Genomic DNA, 17,274 nt, shown 5'->3' on the forward strand with positions numbered 1-17,274 from the left:
TCGGGATCTTTGCAAACCACGCGAGATTGAGCAATGGCGAAGTCAAATTTGCGGAAGGTAGGAGGCACTTATATTTAAAGATATATGGTATAACGGAACTAATGGATACATCTGGTAGCGTGACTCTTTTGAGGTTGCATGTATGTTTACGTCTTGCCATTTATTAATTGGCTATAGCTAAACTGTGCACCTTTCACATGAGCAGTGCAATAACAAACTTGACCGCACTTGGTCAAACTGCTGACGTGTTATTACAGTGGATATTTTAAGGGAGAAATGTCCAAAGCTTGAGCCATAATGCGCATGTGAATAACAATGGCAAGCTCAACGAAATAACTAATATTCCTCTTATACATAAAGTGCAAAGCAATGGATTTTATTTTACTTACAACAGAAAAAAAAAATGTCTTCACTGTTATTCCTACTCTTAAATTTTGCAAGTCCATTTTTAAGACTGAATGTGAATAGGATGTAGGTAGATGGGTAGCCTGTGTAGTCAGTGAGACGATAATACATTTTCTGAGTATAATCAAACGTTTCTGTTCAAGAAGAAGACATTCTAGCAACCTCTAGCGGGAAAATTACGAATCGATTACGATTGCTGGCAAAAGAGTTTCGTCTGTTTTAAAATGTTTTCACGTGAGTTGACAAATCCTGGGGTCCCGCAGGGCAGGGCGCCCTACAGGCTGAAAACCCCAGGATGATACAACACCCGTACCCTAAGTGCGAAAGTAACATGATTATGATTATTAGTTCTTGACAGAATATTATATATAATGAGGAACAGAGTACATCCAGACAACAACAAAATACACAGATATATAGTTATAAGTACATTCCAGTAGGTTGATCCATTAAATGATAATGCAGTGAATAGCAGTAGCTAATGACGCCAATAATGGAAACAAAACAGTTAATGGCATGTCACAGAGGAAATGATGTGCTTCTCATTACATGCCATTGTGGGTGCCATTGTGTTAGTTTTTAGTCACTCTATAAGCAGATACTGTTAAACTAGATATTCGTAATACAGTACATGTTATCTTCTGTATAAGAATAAGAGCTCCCTTCAATTTGAGGACAAATGGGATATAAAGTGGCCCATCATGTTTTAATTTCTTTGCGAGGAGTCTGTTATTAAACAGCAATGATTTGACTTCTTTTCCTGTTCACCAAGGCTGAAAATTGGCTTCTCTGTAAAATGTCTATATGAGTGTACATCAATATATCATTGTGACTGGGTTATTTTTTTCCATAGAAGTGATGTTCTTCATCATGACTGGGACTGAAAACTACAGACATTAGAGACAAACAGAAATGAGAAATACCTGAATGCTCGTAAGTGTAGTAAATTGGTATGCCTTCACAACTGTGTAGTTTGCCTCAACATCTGTGAGTGCCATTAGTAAATACTTCCACCACTTTGACTTCAAAATCTGAAAAATACTCCCATCACCTAGGTAAGAGGGAACAGGTTTTAAACATAAAACTACATATTTCTCTAAAAAGCCTGAAAGTGTGTTTATAAAGCATATGTTTTAGAATTTTTAAAAAATGTTATGTCTTTTCATCACTTGCCTTCCCAATGACTTTGGATTCACCATCAAACATGTTCTATGTGCAACTTTAGCATGGTAAAACAGCATATAGTAAACCTTACATTGCATAAAACCTGTCCCCAATTGACCCAGACTCCTACCTTTTCTGAAAGCCAGTGCTAAGGTATAGGTCAGAAGCAGCAGTGTGTAGTTGAGGAAGCTCTGCAGCATTGGAGTCTCCACCTGCTCCTCTGTGAGATACTGACTCGTCACTGCTGTGCCACATATCGGCATGGACAGAACCTGACCCAATGCAACAGTCTTCAAGAGACATCTGCAGTAGAGCATTTGTTTCATGCAAAGATCGGAGGAGTTACATGCTGAACCTTTATTGGTTTGCATGTATAAAAGAACCAATTTCAAATAAACATCAAGAACACCAACAATCGATGATGACCTCATAAAATATTATCTACAAGCAGTTTAAAGGGCAGAATTGTGTAATTATAAAACAGTATACATACATAAGAGATTTCAATTTAAATAGTTTCTTACAGTGCCCACAAAAATTATCTTACCATGTGAAGATATTTTTCAGTTTAAGGTTCTGCTCTTCACAAAAGAATGAGTCCCAGCAGCTAGCAGCTCCATATCACTCTCCTGCCATCTTCTTGCCCATTAGAGATTTATATATATATATATATATATATATATATATATATATATATATATATATATATATATATATATATATATATAATTAGTATGTGGGTAAGCTGTTATTTTTTATAGTAAGCCATAGTTTTTCTGATCCTTTGATTTTGGTAAATTGGATTTCTGTAAGGTTAATATGATTGCTCCTCCTTTAGAGATTGCTCCTACTTCCATGCAGTATGTCTATGGGATGATAAAGACCCATCTTCAGTAGGTTTTAAAAGAAGATAGCCTTGATTTTATCAAGCGAGCACAGGCTATAAGTTGGTTATTTCTTCAAAAGGTTTGCTGGGTAATAGGGCAATCCACAAGAAATTGCTATGTGATCTTCTGGAATAACATGGAAAGGTCATACTGTTCTCACAGCTTTGTAATGTGTTCCAGAGAGTGCTGAGTCATCAGGATGACATAGTCCAGCTTAAAGATTACATTGTGGAGTGGAGGAAGTTCTTCATGCAGTGCCTTTCTGCACGTGGATTACCCTGATGGGTAATCAAGACAGCAATAAGAAGTCCAGTGTAGAAGTAACATTGTTAAGAAAATAGGCCATATGAGGCATATATTCTGTTGTTGTTATTAATTATTGACTTTGAAAATTACTATTACTAACTCCTAGCTGTCAGATAACATTCACTGGGAGGTATTGATTAAGACCTGAATTGTAATGAGACTCCATTTTGCAGTCTGATCCCTTTACATCTTTTGAGTTGCGGCTCATGCTTGATTTGTGGAATGGATCCATATTCTGCAATATAAAGAATCACAGGACAGCAGAAAGGCTGGGTGAGGCCTTCGACTTGTAGCTCATGATCAGTGTGCAAAAGTTGTACAGTGATAAAACCAGCTTCACATCCATCAGAGGCTCACAGAGCTATGATGATGCTTTGGGTGACTCTTGTCTCTTGGTCTCCATCCTACACTAAATGTTTTCAGACATATACCAGCCAACAGCAAAAATACACTACCACTAAGCCTTCACTTCGCATGTGATCTTTGTGAGAATAACTTAATGGGAGATGAACAGTGTGCAGATCACTCTCCAGTATGTTTCGATGTTTTCAATGTTCAGTGTTTTCTGGATTAATAAGACTTCATCATTTTTATGGTTTAAGATCTCTTGTCTTGTCATATTTCTCATATCAGTTGATCTTCATAGTTAATCATGTAATTATTGGGGGGGGGGGGTTGTTATCAAGTTTAATATTTGCCATACTCCATGTGTTTGTGTGTTTGTATCTGTATGTGTGTAACAGGCAGATGCCAAGCTCAGAGAGGCAAAGAAACAAGCCCTTGGGCATTTAAAGGCGAGTTGTCAATGTAACTAAGTCCAGACGGTGAGTAGCGTCCCAAGCTGCCATCTAGTGTAGCGTGTGCATTGCTCCTCACAGCGCTTCACTGCAAAGCCCTGTACTGCACTTGTGATCATTTGTGGTTTTGCCTCTGCTCATTTAATATAGTATAAATATAAATGCTCATTTAATATAAAGTGAATGCACTAGTACTGTTTTTCAAAGAGACCAGCCAGGTTGTGTATGCTGGCATGATGAAATCCAATGAGATAGAGCGAGAGTACAGCAGGAGCACAAGTGCCAAAGGCTACATGAGCTCAGGCTGGCAGAGGAGCATGGTAAGCAGCCATGTCTGTGTCAACCTCCAGCTGTCCATCTGTGTCTCTGTGTCAGATCCTCACTTAGTGCATCTGTCCGTTGCAAATGTGAAGTCTATTATTAACAGTGTAAATGATTTGCACATGTGAGGTGTTCAGAGTGCCACTGTGTGTTGACTATTACATCTGTTCTGATTGTTTCTATCCAAATTCTTTTTGCTTTGGAAGATTTTTGATTAAGTAGAACAAATTTGCATCTTTGAGATTGTGTTCTGGGTTTACTACATGAAGACCATCCCGAGTGTGTGCTTTACAGAGTTGTGCCTTATGTTTTCACTTATGACCAAAGTGTCCAGTGGCATTGGCTCAATGCTGAAGGACCTGGAGGACCACAGCATGATTGCTGTCATGGCAGATAGGCTGGCTTCTGCAGAGAGCTGCACCACTGTGAGTATTGAAGACATCGAGTAAAGACTATCCCTGGCTATTCCTGCTCTTTACAATTGGCCACATAATTCTCTGTGTAAAACTTACAGTAGGTGGTGCTCTAGGATAGGTAACATTTTCTTAATGTATTGTTGGTATGAAATGTTATTTTGCACATTTCATCTGGATTCAGAAGAATATGTGGAGCAGCTCCACATTTTTTGCTAGTAAGTTAGTAAAGAAGCCATCCAAGATGACCCTGGATTTCTTACAGAGAGAATGACAGTTCATTGGCTTTTGGATATATCAATTCACACCTATGAGGTTTTTTCATTTTGTCATTATTTTGTAAATAATTTCTCCTGTACCCATGTAAATCAGTAAATGATGTCACCATATTTAAACTGGCGCTCCCTCTAAAGGTAAGAACACTAAATGCATTCTCCCAGTGTATGTTAAATTAAGCATTTTAGTAGTCCATACAAGTTGTGGTTGGTTGTTTGTTTGTTTTTTTGGTCTCAGGGTGCCACAGAAAACACCTGTAACATGCTTCTCAGGAAGACAATGCTGAGCAAGAAACTCATCTCAGATGACATACAGGATGTGGTAGTAAATCTGTTGGATCTATATAGTTATATTCTACATAAAGGCACTTTTATGTTCTTTAATTGGTGTCATTGGTAGACTCTTTTTTTGTAGCTTTTCTAAATAAACTTATTTTTATTGCTAGTCTCTTGCATTATTAAAATTATTCCATATGGTTCCAGTTATCAGTGGTGTTCAGAACAAAAACATTTTCATGAGGTACCACAAAGCACACTTGACCCTTAAGATGATTCTGGACATCCCTGCTGACAGTAACATAGAGGAGGTCATGGTTGAATCTCTGAGGGTATGAGGCTTAGGGGTGTCAATCATCCACTTTCATATATCTGCTCTAGTTGGTCTGAATCTTTCATCTGTGTTTTCTGTTACATTTGCACAGGAGGTCAGCATGCCTGCTGATTACAATAGCAAGCTGGCTAGGATGCGGTCTTTGAAAAATGTACACAAAAACATTACCTGGTAAGAATTCACCATATAGAGCCCTTTACAGCAAAACTCTTGAACAACCTCACATGTGTTTGAATAATCACCCATGATTTGTCCACACAGAAGCCAATTCAGTCAAAATAATGATCCTGAATGCAGGAGCATGGTCCCAGAGCTCAGAGAAGGTCTTTGTGTCTGTACGAAATGAGCTGGAAGATTTCATCTCAGAAATGGTGGATTTCTCCACAGTGGAAGAACCACTGTGGCAGGAAACTACAAGGGCATCACCTCATCTCCAATGACATAGTGGGTAGCACACTTTAGATGTAGGGAAAAATGCCCTCTGTTAAATAAGACCAACTCAGTCCTTAATCTCGTTCCTCTTTGCATTCGGCAATGTCACAGGTAAAGAATACTTGAGAGGTTACTGAAGCGCACAGAAAATCTCCAGGGTAAAACTCAAGCTAATTGCCCACACATTCATTTCTACTGAGGAGGAAATGATCCCTGCTGTGACTTGTCTTCCAGCTTCAACACGTGCAGTGCTCTGCTGTCTTCTCTTTATCTAGAATTCTTATCTGTCTTTAGCTATTTCAGTTTTCCAATATCTGGGTTTGACATGTCGTTGGCAAAGCCTGGCAGAGTACTTTAGAAATTACTAGATTCAAATTAGCCATGGTGTTAGCCTGGAATCAAGGACCCAGAGAGAGGACCATTTTGGAGAAGCTGAAACTTGCCCCAGAGCTGCCAAACACAGAGTTATGGTGGACACTCTGCCCTGGACCTCACGCTGACCAAAGACATTCAATATGAGTCACTTATTAAGTACATATGTTTTTAGCCATGCATGTGCTTGTTGAGTACATATGTTTATAGCCATGTGTGTGCTTTTGAGTACATATGTTTATGGCCATGTGTGTGCTTTTGAGTACAAATCTTTATGACCGTGTGTGTGCTTTTAAGTACAGATGTCCATGGATATGTATGTGCTTGTTTTTTAGTCCCTTGTAGCCTTTCTTAAGCTGAAGCGTTAGGTAATCCTGAGTCGTGGCTGGGTTCTCCTAAAGACTTTACAGAGGGAACACTTTTTTATGTCAACCAGGAGTTCTTATTAATGTGATGCATAACAGCTTGCCTCACATTTTATTATAATTGATTTTGACATTTTTATTTATTATTAGCTATCTGATTTCTATATTTACTAAGAGTGGACATCAGTAGGTGAATCAACTTCATTCTTCTGCAGTAATGTATTAAGTGCTTACAGTCACCCCATGAACTGACATAAAATATCAATCAGATTCCTATGGACTTTGCAGTTATTTTCTTCAAACAGTAAAAACCGAAAGGTCAAACAAAGAGGGGAGATCAACCTGATTGGCCACCTAAAATTCACTATGAGGAAGGAAAAGAATGATGCCATCATCCAGTACTGGATACTAATCACACAGCAAAAAACATCTGAACACATATATTCCAATGATTTACCCATGACTTTGTTCACGGGAGGTCATTATTCAGATCAAGAAGATGAGGAAGAGGATTACAAATGCCCAATTGCAGAGAGAGCTGGTGGAGATCCTGGAGAATATGTTTCCTCCCCAGATGAAGATGATCAAGGAGCAGAGGGAGTGGCTGATGGAACACAAATACATCAAGTGAAGTAAGACAGACATTAACACATTAATGTACATGGCATAGCTGTGTGCAGGGGGAGGCACGTCCAGCCTGGCGGGATGGTTTTAGACTCTAGATCTGTAAGACTCCATATCTGAACATGATTCAGTGCACATGAAAGTGGCCAATGGTAAATTGACCTGCTTTTTCCTCTGACATGCCAGTTAGAATAACCACTAATACCTACCTTATGCTACAGAGCTATAAGATTATTAAAATAAACATTTGGAGTAAATCTATCATAAAATAAATGAGTTGATATTGACATTGGACTCTCTGGATGTGTTTGTCAAAATGTATGCTAAGCTTTTTGGGTTTGGATAGAAACATTCACTCTATTACTGTTGCCATAATGGGTATGTTACTGTTCTTCCACTTGTCTAAAATTCTACTTCTTGCTCACAGCATTTAATTGATGATACTCTAAATTAAGCTGGTCAGGGTGTAGGGCCATGTGATCACTGTATTTCCCTCAAGAGTTAGCTCAAGCATTCCTCATGATCATGTGAGCGTGTCTCTTAAGATTAATATCTTTCAAATGCACTTGATCAGACCAGCCCACAAGATACTGCTTCTGTCATCCATGGAACTGATTCCTTTTGAAGAGTGATGTAGTTCTTGAGTTAAAGAAATCCAGTACAGGATTGTGATGAAGACTGCACCTAATCTAAAATCCATGTCTTTCAAGGAGTGTACATAGTGTGCTCTGACCACTGGACCAAAGAGCCAGCTTTCTGGTAAAGAAGCCAAGACACATATTTACCTTCTTGAGTGATGGTCTCCATCACACTACCCTCTCCTTCAGGAGACCATGTGTGGTTGCTGACCTCAGCCTTCTCCACAAGGGGTGAGTATGATTTATCATGAGATGTTTTCCCTTCAGCTCGAGGACATCTTTCTGTTCAAGGTTTTGTAGTGGTAGGACAGGGAACTGTGAACTGTGACTTTCAGGATAGGAGCTGTCCAGGGTTCTGCTTGTCTGGTGCTGCAGTACACTTCACACTGAGTCTTTAGCACTGTAGTAACATGTTCAACTTATGTCGTCAAATTGCTCAGCTGGAAATATTTTGATGGAACTCCATTGAATTTGGCAATAATTGTTGAAGTGTACAGTCTGCTATCAGGTTTTAACACCAGTGTGATGTAATTACAAACATCAAGTAAACAAACTTCAACACTTCACAGTAACCAAGCCCACTAAAAGTAATCCATACAGGGGCTGTTTATATTTGGGCCTTTTGACCTTTGTCCAAAGTGAATTTTGGATCATGTGAAGTCATGGGCCTCGAGGGTCATAAAGAATTTTTTACATTTTTTTATTTTTGTACTACTACTGCTACTACTACTACTACTACTACTAGTAGTAGTAGTAGTAGTAGTAGTAGTAGTAGTAGTAATAATAATAATAATAATAATAATATGGTGGAGTGTTAATAGTGCTGACTAATAGTCTATCTGATAATTATATTTTTGAGTAGCACTCCCCCTTTGTGTGTGTGTGTGTGTGTGTGTGTGTGTGTGTGTGTTGAGCACCTGAGCAAGACCCTTAACCCTCGATTGCTCAAGTTGTATTCAGTCAATATTGTAAGTCGCTTTGGATAAACCGTCAACGAAATGCCATAAATGTATGTATATATATATATATATATATATATATATATATATATATATATATATATATATATATGTGTGTGTGGGGTGGGGGGGGGGGGGTGTTAGACCGCGCGCGCGCGAGCGAGTCAATCTCTGCTGCACATGCTCGGATGAAATGGCTCCCCCTGCTCGTAAGCCCCTCCCTGACGCGCTGGAGTGGTTGTCTGCAAGCGAATACAGCGAGCAGTGCGTTGCAGAGAGAGCGTAGGTTGGCACCGCGGGACCGAAAGAACGCCGCTGGATCCTCGTAGGACCAGAGAGAAGACGCCACCGAGGGACTGGAGCTGTGCGCAGGTATAGGCTGGGTGATAAGTCACGTAGCGCAGTCACGGTCACAATGGTTTGAACAGGGCACGATGTTAGACTGCTTTTAAATATTTCGTTTTAAAATATCTCATTAAAATCTGGCATTCTTAGAATAGACCTGCTAGAGACCTGATCCTGTTTACTCTTTATTTATATTTATCATCAAGCATTCTGAGCACCAGTTCCTCAGCAGATAAATTTGCTGAATGCTGAATATGCGCTCGTCTTTTATGCTAAACTTACAGGTGACAAGGATCTTGTAATCCAAATACGATTTATCTAGGAGCTGCGCCTAAGGACATACGGCATTCCTTATTAAATACATAGTCGCGTCACGACACATAACTAAACGGAAATAGTACTGTGTTGAGCTACTAAGAGACTTCCCATAGTAAATTACAAATCAGATGCTTAAAGAGATATTATGGCCAACACTCACGAGCCTCCAGCTTTGTAATAAGTTTGGTCACCGGTTCATTGAATCGCATGGACAAAGCCCTTGCAGCCTATGTATGCAAACTACTGAATTCAGAACAGTACAATATCCCATGTCCAAGGATTTTTAATTGACCCATTAAGGAATCGCTACAATGGTGTGCCCCTGCATATTATTTTTGGTCATTATAAAAAGTAAAGATTACGTGGCAAAATCTGTATTATGTAACAGTTAACATGTTGTCATATGAGTTAAGAAGTAATTAAGAGCCTGCTCTGTATGACCATGCGATCCAATGAATCTATATGAGGCTGAGGAGACTGAGGAACTGGGCATGATCCACGCATGGATGGCAGATGACACTGTACACCATATGCATTCAGGCAGTGGCTGCAGTACCATGGCTGGGATACCCTGAGAGTGTGGGGGAGGGGAGAGGAGCGAAGGGGGTTCTACCAAGCCAGCCAGCCAGTGTATCGCTCTCTCTCTCTTTCTATCACTATCTCTATATCTTTCCTCTAGTGCTCTTGCTCTATGTCTGTTTCTTCTCTCTCTCTCACTCTCCCTCACCCCCCTCTCTCTCGCTCTCTCTATTTATTCCTCCTGTTTCTCCCTCTCTCAGTATTTTCAGTGTGCTGCTGTTACAATCTTTCTGTCTTGTGGGATGATTATACTTCAAGAGAGAGCTCACAGGATCCATTTGGATGTGGAGAGTAATTTGCCACCTCAACTGCCACTTTATCCCCTTCTTTAAACAGCCATGATCTTAAACTACCATAATTTACCAGTCTTGTAAAATTTCAGGTTGCTTTCTATAAATTGGCAATGCGGGTGTGTCAGTTAAAGAAGTGGGTAGCTGGCATGTTATTTCCATTTGAAAACATATTTATGTCAGTATGGTATTTCCAGTGCGCTAACAGTGTCTGACCAACTTCAGTCATGTATGTGTACATATGAGGCAGTGTGATGAGGCATGCTGCTCACCCTTTTCGGGTTTGGTTGTAAGCCACCTGAGTCTATTCTCCACCCATAAGATTCAGTGTTTCCTACCTGCTGCCTTGATGAGAGAGGGGGAAGAGATAGAAGAGAGAAATACATATAAAAGACAGAGAGAGTATCTGTTTGCATGTATGTGTAGAGTGGTCTCACTGATGTCCCGAGTAAGTCACAAGATGAGGCCCAGCACCATCTGCCATGCTGGCTCCTGAATGCAGTGTTTTCTTTTCTCCAGGTGCTCCAGTCAAGAGTGTAATCGAGTGATCACTGAAATACTGACCCAGTGATGCTCACACAAACCCACCTTAAACAAGCGATTAATAATCTTCTGTCAAAAGGCAGGAGCTTTGAGGCTATAAAAAGTAATGTCACTTTATTTTGTTTAGGAGAATACGTGCATTTAGTTTGAAAAGATGTTTGATAGCAAATAAGACCAAAGGCATTCAAATGTTCATTTATTGTGCAGAATACATTGTCTTGTGCACTCCACTGTGTATGCCTGATAAAATGGCTCATAAGGAGTATTTGCAGCTGCAGCTGACATCCGTCAATGATTTTGTCATTACTGAAAAACAGTAGTTGTAGAGCTGAAGTCATAATTAATCAGAATAGCAGTCCAGAGGTAGAGAGAAATCATTTACTGCAACTCCACCACTCTTGCATCCTCCTTCCCCCAAAGAGCTAGAACTGACAGACTCCCCATACATTTCGCACACCTCCTCCAAAACACGTGGAGGGGAGCATATCTGCAATTCATTAGACCTTTCTGTAATGTATCTCATCCTATATCTCATCCATCTCATCCGATGTGGAACTTTGAACACAGTTTAAACACAGACACACATGCACATATATACATACATACACATACATACATACATACATGTGTGTGTCTTTGTGTATGTGTGATGTCACACTTCATCCTGAGCTATGCTAGGGGAGTGTATGAATTGGGAGCACACCATGGCCAGCACAGGGAGAATCCAGCACCACGTAACACTGGCCGTGTTCGGGTTGTTGGTCAGGAGCACTCGCCACCACACAGACTGTGTGTGCCACAGCCCTCCAGTAAGAGCGTCCTCCTAAGACTAACAAGATTAGAGGGCTGTATTGCTTTATCCTACGAATGTCTCCCTGGCAACTGGAATCTGTTGCTAACCACATATGCCGCTGAAAAAGTCCCTTCTTGTCTCTTTCTTTCTGAAGGTAATGATCGGGTCGATGTGTGCAGGCACTGAAAACTGCACCAATGAAATTTTAGACCGCTGCAGGACCCTGCTGCAGCCAATCTGAAAGTGGCAAGGAGGAAGCACGGGTGTGTGAGGCATTCTCTGTGTGTGTGTGTGTGTGTGTGTGTGTGTGTGTGTGAGCATTTTTTATTTCTTTTTCTTGCAAGCTGGAATTCACCTTTTTTCAAGTAGTGTTTTCTTCCTTGTTATGTGTCAATGGCCTGGTATGCTTTGTAATTTTTGTTTTCATTGACAGGGTGACGACATATTTTCAGTTAGAGTAGTACCAAGGAAATATTTAGAATCCTCACCATACTGACAGCAGGTATATAGATAGGAAGAGAGTGTGTAATGGTGCTATGATTAAAATCATACACAAGCAATTCATCACCTGGTAGTGCCTCAGGGTACACAGTATAAAGAGGTGATAATTCACCCTCAAGTCACTTAAATGTCAAAGGAGAGGTGAAATCTTTATTAGCACGAATATGCATTATTTAATCACAATCATAGCATTGCTTCCATATGTGAAGGTCTCATGATAAGCTCTCATAGGACGAATATCAAGAATCTGTGTTTCTCTGTTGGGAGAAAGTTTGATATATTAATTTTTCCATATATTTTTTGTTATTATTCGAAATGTTAATAGTATCTTATGGTGTGATATGGCATGATATATTTTTATGTCCAATTTTCAAGTGTCCAAATCTGAAAGTAAACCACCAGGTGGGCAGCATCCTCTGTGTTCTGTGAAGGTACAGTTTTTGGGCCAGTGTATCCAGTCATGTCTTTCCTGCTTCTAATTGGGTGACAGCATGTGTCTCTTCACTCCTCTCCCGCAGTGGCATCTTGAAGGATGTTCTCGTCGGCCAAGGCCTTCGAGGGCCAGCAGTACTCCACTCTGAAGAAGCAGTGTCTACAGAGTGGCAGCCTGTTTGAGGACCCACTCTTCCCTGCTGCTGACCACTCACTCTTCTACCAGGGCAACCGCATTGGGCGTGTGCACTGGAAGCGGCCACAGGTAAGTACTCTCTGTCAGGCCCCAGCCACCCACATACATGCAAACCAAGGCTGGCACCCACTGAGCAGCCAGCTTTGCTCAAACGTTTGCCTCCTCAGCTTCAGAGCATGCTGTGCAGGTTAAACCATCTTGGGCAATGTGCAAGGTATGTGGGCCCTGTTAATTTACTCTCCTCTCATGGGGTCTAATAATTTAGGAAGGCAGAAAAGGACAAAGGGGTGCAGAACAAGGAGGAAGGGCTGTCTGTCATTCATCACCAGGGACTGGAAAGCTCTTTGACCAAAACATTTTACATTCCATATTGTTTGCATTATGTACCTTTATACTTACACTTTTATTAATACTTTGCACTGGCCTAGATGTTATTACTCCTGTTAAGATTGCAGGTAAAGTAGTCAGTCTAAATACTAATACCAGGGCAACATACTAGACAATATATAGTATTTTTGTATTTATAATCGTGCAGATAATAAAGAAAAAACACTGCATACTGTACCCAGTGTCAGGCTATGTGTCAGGGTTGTCTAGGTCAATCATTCCTCACTCATTTCACATGCTCATTCTCTTGGAGCATTGACTAGCCACACACACACACACACACACACACACACACACACACACACACACACACGGCTGTAAATGCACACTGCAACATCCACATTCACCTCTCAGCAGCCCTGCACACGGGTAACCACTAAAACACTGTCAGACCTGCTACAAACAGTAGTGGCATAAGAAAGAGTGTTTATATGGCAGTGGAAGCAAAGAATGGACTGACTGAATAATCACTCATGGTCTTTTGCTCTATAAATGATTACTATGTCTTTGTAATTATGGCGTGTTTTATGAAGAGTAGGACTACAGAGTTGGATTGGGTTTGCACAATTAAAATTTTGCGTCCTTTTAACACTACTCCACCTTTGTCTCTAGTAATCTCTCTTGCCTGTGTGCCTCACCCATGGGACTCTCTCTCTTTTTCTACTCTCTCTCTGATTGCCCCACCCCACTTAACCCCCCTCTCCCCCTTTGCAGCTTTGAATCAATGAGGGCTGTCTCTGAGGTGTAAAATGAAATGCCTCTGGCAGTATCCTTTCTGGGCGTTTGACTGTAAGATGTGTCCACAAATCAGGCTTAGCACTATTTCAGTGCGTCATGAAAAATCCCCCCCCCCCTTTCCTTACATTTTATTTGTTCTCCTGACCACCACTCCCCACTACACCATATTCCCATCCTGCGGTCTGTGCCTGGCTCGCCTTTGTGGACCCAATTGTGATGGTTAGTAATTGTGGTTTTTCAACCCCCTCTACTCTAAGATGAATGAGACTGAGAGCCAGTGACATGAGCTTGGTTTCTCCAACCCTGTGAACCTGGCATTGGCTACTGAAGGCAATACTGCATAGATCTTTGATTGGTCTAGCAGTCTGTCATTACTCAGAGAAAAGACCTAGCAACAGCTTCTGAAACACACCACTACATCAACTAATACAAATCAGAAAATAGGAAGGGTCTGGAAAGGCGGTTGTGTGTACATTCATCTGTGTGGGTATTTATGTATGTATATGTGAATGTGTGTGTTTCTTGGTGAGTTGAGATGGGGCTTTATTTCCTATGCTTTTGAGTACAAGGTATTTGCTGGCACTCTGTTTTTGTTGAAGAATTTGTAACCACACATACGCATGCACCTTAGTCTTTAAACTGTCTAGATCCAGGACAAGGTTGCCCCTTGAATGCTGTTTTGGGCTGTAATTATAAATGTATGTGTTCCTGAGGTGGTTGTTCCACTGAGCTGGTACATGACCAACTTTGAGTCTGCTCAGAGTCAGTTCCCTCAGCTCCTTCCCAGAACTGCTTCACTTTCCCACACACATGCACAACCTTGGACCTCTTTACCTAAATCTAAAGCCTCAGGTCCTTGACATACACATCAAGTTAAACATTCTGCATTCTGTCAGAATGTCTTTAATATAGCATACAGAGGAACTAAGGCTGAGGCTAGGACTGCCACACTCCTAGCACCAGGCTTAGTTCTTACATTACAGGCACAAAACATTGGAATTATATCAGAAGTGGAGGGCTGCATTTATTGTTGGAGCCTTGGAGAAAGTTCATTGCATTGAAAAGCTCTGTGTGTCTGTCCCACACATTCCACACATTCTCACATTCTCTCTCTCTCTCTCTCTTCTTTCTTTATCTATCACTTTGTCACTCTCCCCCCATTCATACTTATTCCACCCTCAAATGGTATCCGAAATGCAAGTAAACTATTGATCACTAATAGACTGTGAAACCATGTCAAGTTATCTGATCTGCTTTTATTACATTGTGGCTTTCAGATCACATATTAGAAGTCTAAAACAGAAGTACTCATAATTACTCAGGTTTTGCACTATCATACATTAGCTGCAGTCAATAAGTCTGAAATTGTCTGAAATTTGTCCTGGAGATGAACTTGACTAGTGTTTGTCATCGACTGCTGGCAGTGTTTGTTGAGTCATAACACTAAAGAGCTTATTTCTATTCCTATTTCACCATGAAGATGGACTCAACATCTCTGTGCACATACTGACAGAGCAGCACTATCACATCCACACAGGGGTCGGGTAGATGGAAGATCAGTCGTGCAGTGTGAACATATTGTGATATGAATGTGTGAACGGTTATAATAGATGGACCGTGCACAGAAACGTTTCGGTGTCATGTCATCTGGGGTTGTGAAAAAATAAAGAGGTGTGTGTGTGCTTTTTCATGTGCGCATGATATCATCACACTTCATATTTCCATGCTGCAGCAGTGTGTGGTGGAATATGTCCTGCCTGTTGGGTGATATGAGTTGTTGAGAGCAGGTGGGAAGTACACAGTGTAAATCCTCTACACCCCACCTACTGAGATCTGGGAAGCATTTCATATAACAGTGTGTTTGTGTAGCTTTGTGTATGTGTTTCACTTGACTGCGCATGCTTAATTTCTAGACACTCTTTTAAGAACATGAAGTTCACACAAGAAGCATTGTCCTTTTGAAATTTTGTTAGTATAATGTAGTTCTGCTGGTGCATTCTGAAACAGGCTCTGCAGGGAGGTTTGCAGAGGTTCTGCAGGGAATTTGGTGAGGGTAAATCAGCCTGTGAAACACACACACACACACACACACACAGTCACATAGCATCTTTCTACATCTTCACTTTCTTACACTTGTATTCTCTCAGCATCTCTGCTCCTCTGCACCCAGCTTGAGAGCATCCCCACCCAGCCAGGGGGTGCGGTGTGCAGTCTGAGATGGGGAGAGTTTGGGAGGTAGGATCTTACTGGGGCTGATTGTGTCACGCTGCCTCCTTCAAATTCAAAAACACTGAATTGATCTGTGTCTCTGTACGAAACACTCTTAGCAAATACTCACGGCCTTCTGCACATTGTCTCACTCTCTAGATTTTTTCTGTTTTTTCACTTTCTTTTAATGTGATATATAGCTTGTTATGCATGTAAATGGTCTGTATTTGTGTACAAGGGAGGAAGGGGCAAATTAGAAGGCACATAGCTTTAGCAAGGCTAAATGGTCATAAATGCCTATTGGATTTAGCTCTGGACTTTAGCCCCCAGTCACTGTTAATTTTACATTTCCTTTCTCTGCTTGCTCCTCCAGTGGAAAGATTATTATGGTCTCCATCTCACATAGTCATTTTATATTCCTTTCCTTCCTTTATAGTCTTTTTAATCTACAGCAACGATACCTGTCTTGTTTTGTTTTTTTTACCTCTTTCCTATATTCACTTACCTGTGTCCTGTTCACATGTTTGTTCTCTTGCTCCTTCTAAGACCTGTTGCTTTCTCTTTCTCTTTACCAGGAGCTATGTGATGATCCTCATTTGTTTGTGGATGGGATCAGTGCCCATGACCTGCACCAAGGGCAGCTGGGAAACTGCTGGTTCGTGGCAGCATGCTCCAGCCTGGCTTCTCGCGAGTCTCTGTGGCAGAAAGTATGTAGTGTCTGTATGTTTTGGGTGTGGCCCTTTTTTATGACAATGAATTCTTATATGTCAGCAAATGCTGCTTCAGTAAATATTTCCTTTTGCTGGATTTGCATTGTGTGACTACATAAATATGTATTTATTTTGTCCTTGAGAGTCTATTTGGGTGTTAGAGAGTGCATTACTCTGCACTAGGTTTTTCATGCAGAGCTCAGGAGCTCTCTGAGACCTCCATTAGAGATTGTTTGCAGCAAAGGGACTTGGGAGGACCAACCTCTATTAGGACCTGCTAACTGATGCTCAGTTCACTTGTGGCTTCATTACCCAGCCTTCACACTTACTTGCTGATACATGCAACTACCAAACCTTCCTAGAGCAGCTGTCAATCAAGCTTTCTGTTGCCATGGAAGCCAACAAGAATAGAAGGAGTAAATTATGTAGTTCTGTGTATTTTAGTTGTGAGAACTACAGTGTTTGAACTGTGAGAATGTACATTGTGATTTAGTTCGACCTGCCAAGCTGAGAGTTTGTCCTGTCTCAGATAGTAGCAGTCTACTGTTGTTGTTGTTGCTGCTTTACCCTGGCTGTGCTGCATTTCCTCACCCTTACAACTGCATAGGCCCAGATGGGCATTCTCTTGCTCTCTCTCAGGGATTTCCCCACATATTCACTGCTCTC

General features: G+C 40.9%; 2 protein-coding genes across 3 annotated transcripts in view; both read left to right on the forward strand.

Annotated features, from left to right (window-relative positions):
• Nucleotides 1-7,354, forward strand: cul5b (cullin 5b). Its single transcript, XM_081718998.1, is given in 15 exon segments — nucleotides 1-57; nucleotides 1,259-1,338; nucleotides 3,506-3,879; nucleotides 4,208-4,305; nucleotides 4,807-4,887; nucleotides 5,015-5,176; nucleotides 5,270-5,340; nucleotides 5,342-5,349; nucleotides 5,443-5,564; nucleotides 5,566-5,626; nucleotides 5,951-6,092; nucleotides 6,317-6,369; nucleotides 6,372-6,432; nucleotides 6,653-6,762; nucleotides 6,818-7,354. Coding segments are annotated over 12 exon segments (1,149 nt in total). The 5' UTR covers nucleotides 1-57; nucleotides 1,259-1,338; nucleotides 3,506-3,879; nucleotides 4,208-4,227; the 3' UTR covers nucleotides 7,018-7,354.
• capn5b (calpain 5b) overlaps nucleotides 6,844-17,274 on the forward strand; it is a 23,417-nt gene continuing 12,986 nt past the window's right edge. The window contains exons 1-6 of one of the 2 annotated variants that reach the window (XM_027006805.3): nucleotides 6,844-6,979; nucleotides 7,682-7,840; nucleotides 8,713-8,940; nucleotides 11,591-11,699; nucleotides 12,456-12,634; nucleotides 16,474-16,605. In XM_027006805.3, the coding sequence (XP_026862606.1) occupies nucleotides 12,470-12,634; nucleotides 16,474-16,605 (297 nt within the window). In that variant the 5' untranslated portion in view covers nucleotides 6,844-6,979; nucleotides 7,682-7,840; nucleotides 8,713-8,940; nucleotides 11,591-11,699; nucleotides 12,456-12,469. Of the gene's footprint in view, nucleotides 6,980-7,681; nucleotides 7,841-8,712; nucleotides 8,941-10,559; nucleotides 11,453-11,590; nucleotides 11,700-12,455; nucleotides 12,635-16,473; nucleotides 16,606-17,274 lie in introns of those variants that run through there. The other variant, XM_081718997.1, reaches the window with a different exon arrangement.

This window comes from Electrophorus electricus, chromosome 8 (genome assembly GCF_041902795.1).
Source record: "Electrophorus electricus isolate QZ-2024a chromosome 8, ASM4190279v1, whole genome shotgun sequence".
NCBI classification, from domain to species: Eukaryota; Metazoa; Chordata; class Actinopteri; order Gymnotiformes; family Gymnotidae; genus Electrophorus; species Electrophorus electricus.